General features: G+C 40.6%; 1 protein-coding gene across 7 annotated transcripts in view; it reads left to right on the plus strand.

Annotated features, from left to right (window-relative positions):
* Window positions 1-12,891, plus strand: part of CTBP1 (C-terminal binding protein 1) — a 241,593-nt gene that overhangs the window by 72,419 nt on the left and 156,283 nt on the right. The window contains exon 1 of one of the 7 annotated variants that reach the window (XM_051616361.1): window positions 12,727-12,763. The exons of the other annotated variants lie outside the window; for them this stretch is intronic. Coding sequence (XP_051472321.1) covers window positions 12,757-12,763 — 7 coding nt within the window. The 5' untranslated portion in view covers window positions 12,727-12,756. Of the gene's footprint in view, window positions 1-12,726; window positions 12,764-12,891 lie in introns of those variants that run through there. 7 annotated transcript variants of the gene reach the window in all.

Here is a 12,891-nt window from a genome sequence, read left to right on the forward strand (position 1 = left end):
AATAATAGGTAATATGTGCCTGTTTCTGCTCTTCAGCTTTAGCAAGACCAGAAGATTTGAGGGGTTTTTTTTTTGTTTTTTTTTGTGTTTTGTTTTTTTTTCAATCAGTGAGTTTCTTGGTTTGTTTTTTTTTCTGTTCACAGTCCCATCCAAGGCAGTTGTTTTGTCATGGCTAGATCACAAGGAGCTGTAACAAGTTGGTTTACATATTTTATTGAAATCATAGATGTTATCTTAAACACAGGCTCTGGATTCTTGGTCTCTTTTTTGACATACAGTTTTTCTTTTTTTTTTAAGAGCTAAACTGTAACATAGTCTAAATTCAGTGTGAAAAAAAAAACAACCCAACCAAACGTCTATTGTATAAAATACACATTGGCTTTCACTAAACTCTTTAATTATTGGTGGGATTGGAGAGAAGTGGTATGAATAGTTTTGCAAGGTCACTTTTTGTAGTCTTACAGGTCCTTTTCTCCACTCATTATACCCTGTAGATGTGGACAGGAGCTCTGCTTCTGGGCTCAGCCTGCTATGGATCTTGTTGCTTGCTGATCCCATAGATCGTCTGAAGTTTAACATCAATTTTGCCACTTCTTTAAGTTGTCATAAATCTTTTTGTCCAGCTACCTTTACATTTAAAAAGTATAAAGCAGGCTTAAAGAAAATTTTCTTTTTAGAGTTTTTCTTCTTCTTCTGTTAAGGTATTTATCACTTGCTAAAATAGAAGCTGTACGAGTGTGTGTAGATCCTCTAATTAATCCTGAATTAAGAGTAATTCCATGTATTTTTAATTGCCCTGTTCAGCTGCACTGAACAAATTTCTAATCAGAAATCTCTGTTGTAACAATACCTAGCTAATTAATTTTTAAAATTACAACTAAATATATTAAGCCTAAATTTTTGTATATGAATGCTGTCCTATAATCATGTCAATACTTCTTTTTCTTATGAACATTTGAAGTATTTATATTAGGAAATATTTTAGACAGTGCTGGATTTAAGAAAAGGGATAAGACTAAACTTTCTGTCAGGGTACTGTGGATATCAGCCTTGTGAAGCCTCCATACTGTATGGTGGTCTGCAAAGGTTTTTTTGCACAGAATAGAGTAATTCCCAAGAAGATGAATTTTTATTCTTGCATAATCATCTTGCTGCTTTAATCAGTCCTTTGCCTTTTCAATTTTATGTAAGTCTTATTGCTAAATCTGATTATTATTAAATCTGATTTTTTTTTCACTCCTGTTTTCTAACAGTTATTACTGACACAATACAATTAAACAGCTGTTAAATGGCTTTGCAGGGCATTTAATTTTGTGTGCCCTGTGAGGTTTGTGTGTGTGGAGACTGAGTCAAGTAATGTGGACCCTCCCAGGAAATTAAAATCTTACACCCTCGCTGGTGCAAACCATTACTAATACTTCCTAGTGTTATTCCAGAAAATTTGGGTGTCCCAGATATGGGATGCTACAAAATCAAAGAATCAGAGAATGGTAGGGGTTGGAAGGGACCTCTGGAGATTGAGTCCAAGCCCCCTGCCTGAACAGGACCACCACAGAATCCAGGACAAGTCACACAGAAATGCATCCAGACAAGCCGTGAAAGTCTCCAGAGAAGGAGACTCCACAACCTCCCTGGACAGCCTGTTGCACTGCTCTGTCATCCTTACAGTAAAGAAGTTTTTCCTCATGTTGAGGTGGAACTTCCTGTGTTCCAGTTTGCATTCGTTGCCCCTTGTCCTATCACAGGGCACAACTGAAATGAGATTGGCCCTTCTTTCTTGACACCCACCCTTCAGATATTTTTATACATGAATAAGATCCCCTCTCACTCTTCTCTTCTCCAGACTAAACAGCCCCAGGTCTTTCAGCCTTTCCTTATAGGGCAGGTGTTCCAGTCCCTTAATCACCCTCGTAGTTTCTGTTGAACTCTGTCAAGTACCTCCCTCTTGAACTGGGGAGCCCAGAACAGGACACAATACTCCAGGTGTGGTCTCACTAGGGCAGAATAGAGGGGAAGGAGGACTTCCCTCGACCTGCTGAATGAACTCTTCTTAATGCACCCCAGGATACCATTTGCCCTCTTGGCCACAAGGGCACATTGCTGCCCCAAATGAGAAAATACTGTTCAACGTATTTCATAGAATCACAGAATGTCTTGGGTTGGCAGGAATCTCTAAAGGTCATCTTGCCCAACCTCCCTCCAATAAGCAGGGACATCTCACACTAGAACAGATTGCTCAGAGCCCCATCAAGCCTGACCTTGAAGGTCTCCAGCGATGGGGCCCCCACCACCTCTCTAGACAACCTGTTCCAGTGATCCGCCACCCTCCTATTAAAGAACTTTTTCCTAATGTCCAACCTCAGTCTACCCTTCTCTAGTTTGAAACCATTACCCCTTGTGCTATCATTGCATGCCCTGGTGAGCAGCTCTTCCCAGCCTTCTTATAGGCTCCTTTCAGATATTGGAAGGTCCCTATAAGGTCCCTCAGGAGTCTTCTCTTCTTCAGGCTGAACAACCCCAACTCCCTCAGCCTGTTTGCTTTCTCACTTTGGCTTGAAGTGTTTAGGTTATTGAAAGGATAAGGATGTTTGCTTAGTTTGTGTTGGAGTTTCTAGTTCAAACAAGATGAATCCAGTTTCTTCTTGAATGGGTGTTGCTTTTCAACTCTTGTTAAGTGCTGCCTGTGCCAAGCACTGCTGCAGTGATCTTTTCTACCTTGTTAAACTACTCCATTTTTTTTTTTTTTCAAACTCAACGGATTTATTATTCTGTGATTAAATATAAAGTAACTTTGTTCAGATCCTCTAAGTATTTTAAGTTCTGCATAAGTCTTTGGGGCACAGTGGAAGCTGTTCTTTCTCATCTGTCAACCATAGGTTCATTCAGGTGGTTGAGGAGACACATCCATCAGGAGCAGGGATTTACAGCCAGGATTAAGTTAAAACACTTATTCTGTTTTTCTGTTGTCCTAAAAGAGAGTACAAAACACACATTTTAGTTGATACTTTAAAAGAAGGTGTTTACCCCTGACATGGGGGTGAGCATGGGGGCAATATTACATGCCATATACACTCCATGTAAAATACATATGGATTCACTGAGGGTCACTCCAGTCACTGGAACAGTATTAGTTCACTGTGAAGAACATATTAAAATGCTCCAAAGGATGTTTCTAACCCACTCCAGCTTCATCTGCCACCTTTTCCTTAGATTAATGGTTGGAAAAGATTACTACAGCTAGCCGTGGAGCTTTATCTCCTTTTCCAAAGGCAGTAAAATGCTCATTACACAGCATATGGAATTTAGGTGATGTGGTACATCATTGAATGCTCCTGCAAGCTAAAGGTAAATTCATGCAGAAATTAAGTTGGGTCTGGAGTATGTTGGTAAACTGGAATGTATTTAGTCTTCAATATGTATTAGCAAAGAATAAATTGGATGCTTCAGAGTATCATAGAGTCCTATCTTGTTAGAGTATCACTTGCTGCTTTTCGTAGAACTACATAGGTCTTGTATTCACAAAAAGAAGCTTTAGGTATAGGCAGATGCTCTAGTCTGAAGCCTTGGTATTGACAGTGCTTCTAACAATGGCTAAGCCAATTTATTTTTTGGCAGAACAATTTTTAGAATGTATAAACTCTTCCAATAAGGCACACAGGAAAGGGCAGTCTTAAAAATAAATTGTAAGCAGTTGTTTCTGATTTGCCTATCAAAACTGCTCTATTCTTACTCATGTTGCAAGTTGGGCTGCACAAAAAAGTCTTACTCTAGCAAGAGTGCGAGTGCAAAACGCAGTGATAGATGTTAATTATTGCATATTTTACCTAGTTTTAGGTCTTAAATTAGTGCATAGTTTTCTGTATCTTAGATAGCTTGGGAAACAAACGTAGCCCTTGCATTGAGAAATTGGTTTGTATTATCCAAAGTGAACAGTATTGTTATCCCAGAGAGCCTAAATAGCAAGTTCTTCCATATGTAGTATTTCCTATGGATTATGCTGTTGTAATGTGCTTGGTTCTGTTAGCCGTGTTCCAAAGAGTTTATGAAGAACAGAGCAGAAGGAAAAAGCCCATCTGCTTTTGTGAAAGAAGCACTAATTAAATATATATATATAAAAAACCCCTTCCAGACCTTTCCTCATGTATGCAGAGCTGTGATGAGCAGGTAGGCAAGTGTTGTGAGGTGTGTTGACCTCCTTGGGAGCAAATAGCAAAGCCCAGGAGTGTTTCCATTTGAGGTGTTAATGCTTGAGATAATTCAGGTTTTTTAACCAACTTGTGGTTTCTTTCCCAGTCAAAACAACAGCTGAAACCGAAAGAGTGTCAGCTCTGCAGTCAGTTTATTATGGGATTATGATAGATCTGAAATGTTATCTTAAGACTATTATTAACTGTTAATTGCCATTAAATTCTACTTAGTTTTAGTATAAACACTTTTCTGTTGAGAGTTTGTTTTGCAGAACAAAGAGAAAAGCATATTTGTATACATGCAGGCACAGGCAGTCCCAGTGATGTCTGATCTAATACTACATCAAGGGGAAACAGCTGTGATTTAATGAGCACAAAGCTAACTGAGGTTCCTAACTAGGACTGTGTTATTGATGATCTTGGAAGGGTTTAAGAAAACTCTTCTCACCCTCCACATGGTGTCGTAATTTAACTACTTGAGTAGGTTGTGCCAGGTAAGAGGGTTGTGTCTGCAGAACTTCAGAGCTGGGTCTTTGAGTTCTGTGTAATTAAAATATAACATTTCATTGAACACGCCTCAGCAGAGCTCCTGCAGCTACCTGATATCACTGCAGAAATCCCACCCTTGTGGTGACAAGGATGTATGTGTGCTGGCCTGCTCAAGCCAAGGCTCTTTCCCTCAGAAGAGGCAGTGGGTTCATCATGGTGTGACTGCCCATGGATCTGCTGCCCTTGGGTCCAGCACCTCTGGGGCATTCTAGAACTGCTTTAATGATCACAGAATCAGAGACCGGTTTAGGTTGGAGTGGATCTTACAGATTATCTAGTTCCAGCCCCTTGCCGTGGGCAGGGACACCTTCCACTAGACCTTTAACACTTCCAGAATGGGGGCATCCACAGCTTCTCCAGGCAGCCTCTTCCAGGGTCTCACCACCCTCACTGTGAAGAATTTCTCCCTCATATCTAATCTAAATCTATCCTCCTGCAGTTTAAAGCTTTCCCCTCATCATACCACTACACTCCCTTGCAGAGAGTCCCTCCCCATCTTTCCTGTAGGCCCCCTTTAAGTACTCAGGGGGATGAGAAGAAAAATTAGCAAAACCAGGGAGAGGAAACATTCTGAACACATTTTAACTGTGTGACTTAATGATACTGTTTGATTGTTCTAGAGATAGGGAGACAGGTATAGGCAGAGACTGGTTTGATGCCTTCGTATTGGCAGTGGTTACAAAAAGTGGTTAAACCTACCTTTTTTTTGGTTTTGATGAACCAGATTTTTGGAGATTCTGTAGACTGTGTGGTGTGTGGGACAGGCTCTTGCACCCTGCAGGAGTCTTCACCTTTCGTTTCTGAACCTCCACAATGTTTTGAAATTTAGACATTAGCTTTTGTTTGCTCCACGAAAAAACAAAACAAAGAAAGCTTCAGCTCAGCCCTTGGCACTTAGAAGTGTGTATTTTATGGAATACTGAGGAGCTTATTGTGAATTAATTCAAGACTCATAAAAATCAGTATTTACTGCTCCCAAGAATTATAGACTTCTACCTTATGAGCTTCCAGAGGTGAAGAAACAAGCTGAGGTTGGTGGGTTTCTTTGCCTGCCTCTTGAAGGTCCATGGGACCTTAATGTTGGAGTAAAGTATCCATGAGTGTGTATCTCCAACCAGAGGCTGATCCCTCAGTGTGCACCCGGTGCTGTTAAGGAACTTGAGCCAGAATATGTTCCTCACAGCCATCTGTTGAATAATGATGCTATGGAGGCCAAGCATGGTCCTTGTGTAAGCAAGTGTAGGCACAGTTTCATTCTATATATCTTCACTCTTAACCTAAAAATGAACCAGAAAGCAAGCAGAGTGATTGCAGCTGGAAAATTGAGCTAAAGAAGAATTATTTCTTCCTACATAAATTCACTGGCAAGGGGTGTCCAAAATGAAACAGTATTTTTCTGAAAGGTGTGGTATGGAGGAGAGGTTACCAACAGAGTATTGAGCCTGACTTGCCTAATGTGGATCACCTGGCATCAGTGGAAGGCCTGGGCAAATGCCAAAATTGGAAGGCATCCTAAATATAGAAGAGAATCAGGATATTGTACAGAAATAACTGAGATGACATTGAAAACTGGGCTAATAGAAGTGGAATCAAATTTAAAATGCAGAATCGAAGGTCGTATCTTCCAAGTGAGTGCTAGCAGAGTTTTGTAAAATATGAATGTGCAACAAAAGCCTCTTTATAGATAAATAGTGCTTGGATGATCATGGGATGTACTTTAGCAGTCCCTGCGATACGCATTAAAAAAGTGAATGGAATTTTCTGCTCTTGTCCGTGCAAGTTCATAATTTCTGAACAGTGTAACAAGTGAAGAGACCATCATATAAGAGGGAGACGTGAGGGTTGTGGAGTGTTCCTCCTCAGAGAGATACAGCACGGAGCAGAAGTAAAAGAACTGAAATCCAATGGCTGCACAAGAAAGAATGATACCAACAGATACTGAATGAATTGAGGCTGAATCTTGGAAGAGGATTCCTGATGGGCAGAGGACTGAAATCCCACCACAGCTTTCCAAGGAGAGAGGTGGCAACAAAATGCAGGGAATTCCTTAATGAATGTTGTGATACATGTACATCTGTATATAGGCTAAATGTGTGATGTTAAGAGAAGAATATATTTAACTAATGGGTTAAATATTTCACCAGAATCAAATGTAAAAATGTCCTTCAGAAGGAGCTCAAAAGCTTTGAAACAAAACTCCAGGAAGGAAAATTTAGGACGAGGTAAATGGGCTACAGATCCTCAGTTCTAGGTGGTTATCATATTAGTTGCTGATCCAGGAAAGCTGATACATTCTTGAAAGCCTATTTTAGATTTTAGTACTGTATCAACTGTTTTCTTAAATTCTATACCCCAGTTACACCCATGAAACATCAACTATGTTTACAAAAATATTTTCAAATTTAGATGAGGGTTGCAGCACAGGGGGGTAGTTCAAAGAAGGAACTGTGTGTCTGGTGTTGACAGTTTTGCAAAATGATGTGAATGTGCATGTACAGTATTTAGAATTTTCACTGTAAGTAAAAAAACATAGATCTTTACTCTTGCAAAAAACCCCACCCCAAACCTATCAATATAACAGATTTTGGCTTTAAAAATAACATTTGTTCTTGTGTTTTAAATCTGAAGGTATTGAGGCTTTTAATTGTAGGGATATGTTCTGTCAGCATTGATAGTTGGCCTGGAAAAATACAACCCTATTGGGTTGTCAACTTTGTTTTAATTTTCTGTGCAGAACTTAGATCTCTAAGCCATGTAAGTGTGCAAAGAATAATAAAAAATGTTTAAATAAAAATAAAATAAAATCTGAGTTCATTATGGTATAAAGGTCACTGCATAATGATTGCTGTAAATTTGACGTTTTTGTCAGTGAGTAAAAGAAATATTTAGATGACTGAACATATAGATCTGGCTGAGCCCCTGCCCCAGACCTGCCCGTGGTGCTACCTTCTGTGTCACCTCCCTTCCCTCATCCAACAGGCTTCAGTGTGGAAATGGCCTAATGTAAAGCCATGCAGGTAGGACCAGAGCTGAGGGATTTGAAGCAGTGCCCTTAAAGCAGTGGTTCTGTTAAAGACAGGCAGTGTAATCCCATGTCATTCATCCCAGATGAATATCTGGATAACTGGATGTATGAACAACAGAAATGCAGCTGTTCTGTGAGTCCTACCTCTGGCAAAGTCGAAGGTGTTTGCCTTGAGTCAGAACAGTAGTGCAGGAGCAGTCAAATTATAATTTGCTTTTCATTGGGTGACCTACGATATTCAATAATTCCAAATTCTAAGGAAAGAATGAGGCAACTTGGTCTTGAAGTACTTCATAAAATGGGTGTTGAACTGGATCGGATGGTGAGCACCGTCTGGCCCAATGTCCTGTAGCCAACAGCAGCCAAGAACAGGCCAGTTATGTATGGGACTTAAAATACTTCCAACCTTCAGGTACTTTCAGAGTATGGAATGCTGAACCTGATGCAGCTTCTGTGTTGGACTCAGTTATATATCTGTATATCTATATCTATATCTATATCTATATCTATATCTATATCTATGTATGTTAATTTTTTTCTGTCTCGGGGAGCCTGGCTAGTTCTTTTGACTCCTGTTGACGTTGGTCTCTGCATTCTGTCTGGGAAGGAGGGAGGTTTATTAGAAGATACACCAGGATCAAATGACCAGTACCATACAGACAAAAAGCAGTAGTGGGTATTTTTTGACCACTGGAATGGCTGACAGATATTTAGGATAGAAATTTTGTCGTTCTGGACGATAAGGTAAAGATGACCTGGTATATTTGAATATAATATTTAACATTATGCATGCAGGTACACTTTAGAAACGACTAAAAGGTATGCATATATGCATGTATGCAGTCTTAATATCAGGGATAAATTTGCATAATTATAGCTTATAATTTGTCTGCGTTGCAGCTATTTTTGAAAGTTAAATTGCTGATAGGAGGGAGTGGTAATTTATGGCAAGAGAAAACGTTCTCGCCTCATCTTATCTTGAGGGTGGTGGGTGTAATTCTGAAGCTGGTCCTGTTTGCTGCTTCTCTGAAATATGCCTTGCTGTGATCTGTAGTCACGTTTTGGGGAATGACAAGATTCACAGCAATGTGGGTATTTTCTTAGTAAACGAAACCGTGGAAGTAATTGGTAAAATATTGAAATAAATGATGGTTTGTCGGTGGGAATATTTGGGCCTATTTTCAAATGGAGATAATTCATTGTGATGGCAAGTAACATTTTGTAATAGATTTCCAGTTGTTAATAATATCATAGAATCTCAGAATCATAGAATTGTTAAGGTTGGAAGGGACCTTAAAGATCATCTAGTTCCAACCCCCCTGCTATAAGCAGAGACCCCTACCAGTAGACCAGGTTGCACAAAACCTCATCCAACCTGGCCTTAAAAACCTCCAGGTATGGGGCACCAACAGCCTCCCTGGGCAACCCATTCCACTTCCTCACCACCCTTATAGGGAAGAATTTCTTCCTAATACCTAACCTAAATCTCCCCTCTTCCGGTTTAAAACCATTACCCTTTGTCCAATCACTATCTTCTCTGATGAAAAGCCCCTCCCCAGCTTTCCTGTAGCCCCTTTCAAGTACTGGAAGGTGCTCTAAGGTCTCCCCAGAGCCTTCTCTTCTCCAGGCTGAACAGCCCCAACTCTCTCAGCCTGACTTTGTAGCAGAGCTGCTCCAGGCCAGTATACTGGAGAAGGGAATTTTATTTTTTTTAGACTGATCTAGGTTGCCATAGGTAGGGAAGACAGCAGCTTATCTAAGTAGTCAGCCATTTTTAAAGAGCCATGTCTGTTTATTGACTTAACAACAATTAGATTGAAGTGTGGATATGGTCTTTGAGAAGATTAATGTCATGAGAAAGCTGATGGAATTATAACTCCATGTGTGTTCCTGTTTACATGTTTAATATATTATCAGATGTCATTTGTTTATAAAAGGTATTCAATTCATAATGGATCTTGTATAAACAAATATAGTTTTTTATATTACTTGGGCTCGATTTGATTTTTTGTTTCATGACAGCATTTCAGAATTAAGATTCCATTATTTATTAGCTAGGAAGAAGGACGGGAAAGACTTTGTGTCATGTGTTTAGCTGAGAAATCCATGGAAGTTCAGAAAGTGGCTAAATGTTGTGGATGTAAAATACTCAGTGACTTACGACAAGTGTGAAAGTATCCTTCCAGGAAATGCTGGGTGCTTTACAATCAGAAATCTTTGGAAGGTCTGACAAGACTTCAATCATGTGAAGACTGCCTGAGAGCACCACATATCTGGCATTATAGTGGATTAAAAGTAATTTTAGGACAGCCTTCTAATGCTGTAGATGGATATGACACAGGCTGCAGAGACCAAGTTCTAAGGAGTTTTAGGAACTAATAGTTGTAATCTTGGATAAACAGGATCTCAGTATTTTAAATCTATTGTTTAGGATCAAACACGTTTCAAAGCTGTGTAGCAATAACCTAACCAGGATCATGGAAACTGAGGACGTGTCTGAGTGCATTCTTCCCAGAAGTAAAGCATTGGCCATAAGAGATGCTCCATCTTCCTCCCTGGGGAAGGAATGATTTCTCTGATACCTTCACATGAGGTTGGAAAAACCCTTCTTGATGCATTTCTCAGTAGTGGAAAATACTAATGCAGGAAAATACTGAAGCAAGTGTAAAGCTTCAGACCTTCAAGTCCAAAAGGATTCACTGTATTCCTCAGTTCAAGTAAATACTTAATACTTCAAGTTACTCAGCAGGCACAAAGTTTTGATAAACAATGTCCATCTATCTGGGGAAACACTTGCCTTCAAGTGTTCAAGTAAATCTTCCATCATCCTAAATGTACTAGAAATCTTTGTGCACTCCAATAACGCCTGCTGGAGTCTGACTGGTTAAGGAATTAATTTGGTGTAAATATTCCCCTATGTAGGTAATCTGTTTTTATTACTTCTAACACCAAAATCAGCAGCTTATTTGAAGGAATAAATTACAAAGCAAGGAGAAAGCCTCGAAAGTAATTATCGTGGATATGGTAGTGAATTCTCTAACCACCACTTCAATGGTGTGGGGTTTTTTTGTTCCTTTTGGTTATGCTTTATGAAACATGTTTATAGACTGTGTCAGCAATGTCCTTCCTCAGTTGCTGTTGCAAAGACTATTTTCGCCGTTTATCACCAAACGCCAGATTTGCTCAGCATGTAATTTAATCTTATGCTTGGAAGCATCCACATTACTTGGTTATCACGCAGTTATTCTTTAATAAAAATGTATGCTTTGTGATCTATATTTTATTAATTTGGCGAGTCAGTTTATCGATTGCTGCAGATGCCATGAATGTATAATTTGTCACAGTTATCGGTTGCCTGTCAGCACTTGGTAGCACCACGGAGTTCTTGGCTCTCGGGGCACCTTAGAAATAAGCCTTTCTTGATCTGCAAAAGAAAAGCTTTCTCCTGTAAATTATCATCAAGACCTGGGCTGATATCAGGTTTATCACTTCGCGGCGCGTGTTATCCGGTGTCAGCCAAACGCTGTGAACAAGTTAATGATATGGCCTGTTTGGGCAAGAGTTTCCAGCAAATAGAATGTCGTGATTTCAAGTGCTGGAGGTAAGGTCAGCAGGAGCACAGCATTAGAAATGGGAGGCACAGTTGCTCTCACTATTTTAGTTCATTCTAAACTTAGGAATTATCAGGGTCGCTAGTCCGGAAAAACAAAAGAAAACTTAGAGCTTTTTGGTTTTTATCCTTTTTTCTACACTTGATAGTTTTCTGCTGTAATATACAGCAGGCAGAAGTATTGTTGATTGAAAAGTTTCTGAACAAATGTTAATAAAGTTCCGTTACAAAAAAACAAAACAAAACACCCGAACAACAAAACATGCTTTCAGTGTTTTTTTATTTTTAGTAAAGCAGGTGTTTGTTTCCAAAATTGTTGGACGTAATGAGAAAGTTTACCTTGCTCGTAATCTCTCAGCAGTGATACAGGGTAAAACTTTGCACTCTCAGGTGATGTGGTTGAAACATCTGGTGGTTTCATCTTGGGTGTTTTGAAAGGCTGGGTTCAGGACCAGGTGAGCTGGTCATGCCCCGAGTTTAGTGTGAAGTGATTAAAAACCAGTGGCTGAACAGACACTCTCCTGTGCTTCACATTTTGGCTGGAGTAGTTGTAGGGTTTTTCATCCCTTCATCTTCCTGGGTTCTTTAAAATACTAGTCTCTGGTGCTTACTAGCAATCTGTGTTGATTTTTGCAGGAGCATCCGTTCACACTTGGCAGAACAAGTTCCCCGGGGGGCTCTTGAAGTTTTTGGTCTGTATAATGTACATTGGGGTGGATGTTACATTAAAAAAAAAATAAAAAAATAAAATATATATATAAAATCTGGAAAAAGGTCTTCTCCAAAAGAAGGAAAGAAAAAAGAGAAGGGGGGGAAGGAGAAAAAAAAAACAAAGGGAAAAAAAAAGGGGTGGGGGGAAAGGAGGAAAAAAAAAAATGAGGGGGAAGGAAAAAGAGGGGAGGGGAAAGAAAAAGGAAGGGAGAAGAAAAAGGGGAAACAAAAAAAAAGGGGGAAACAAAAAAAAAGAGGAAAAAAATAAAAAGAAAAAATAAAAACGGGGGAGAAGAAAAAGCGAGGGGAGAAAGGGAAGAAGAAAAAAAGGGAGAGGGAAAAAAAGGAAAAGGAGGGAGGGGAGAAAAAAAAACGTAACAAGGGAGCGAGGCTAAGGAAAAACAGAGGGAAAAAAAAGGGGAAAAAGAAGAAAAGAAGGGGCGACGGAGCGGAGGGCAGAGCCGGGGCCGGGCCCCCCAGCTCGTTCCCCCCGCGGCCGCTCCGCTCCCCGCCCCCGCCGCCGGGTAAGGAGCCTCGCGCTGATTGGCTGGTCGCCGGCGGCGGGCGGCGGCCATTGGCTGCGGGCGCGGGAGGCTCCGCCCCCACGGGCCGCGCCCGCCTGCCCCGTATTCTGAGCGGCGGCGGCGGCGGCGGTTCCGGTGGGGCCGGCGGCGATGCAAGGTGGGTGCGGGGGACCCGTCCCTGCCGTGCCAGCCCCTACCCCCCCACCCCCTGCTTCCCGGCCCCGCGGTCCGATGGCTTGATGGAAATGAATTCATAACCATTTCCTTTCCGCCTAGGGCGGCGTG

This window comes from Apus apus, chromosome 4 (assembly GCF_020740795.1).
Source record: "Apus apus isolate bApuApu2 chromosome 4, bApuApu2.pri.cur, whole genome shotgun sequence".
Classification (NCBI taxonomy): Eukaryota; Metazoa; Chordata; class Aves; order Apodiformes; family Apodidae; genus Apus; species Apus apus.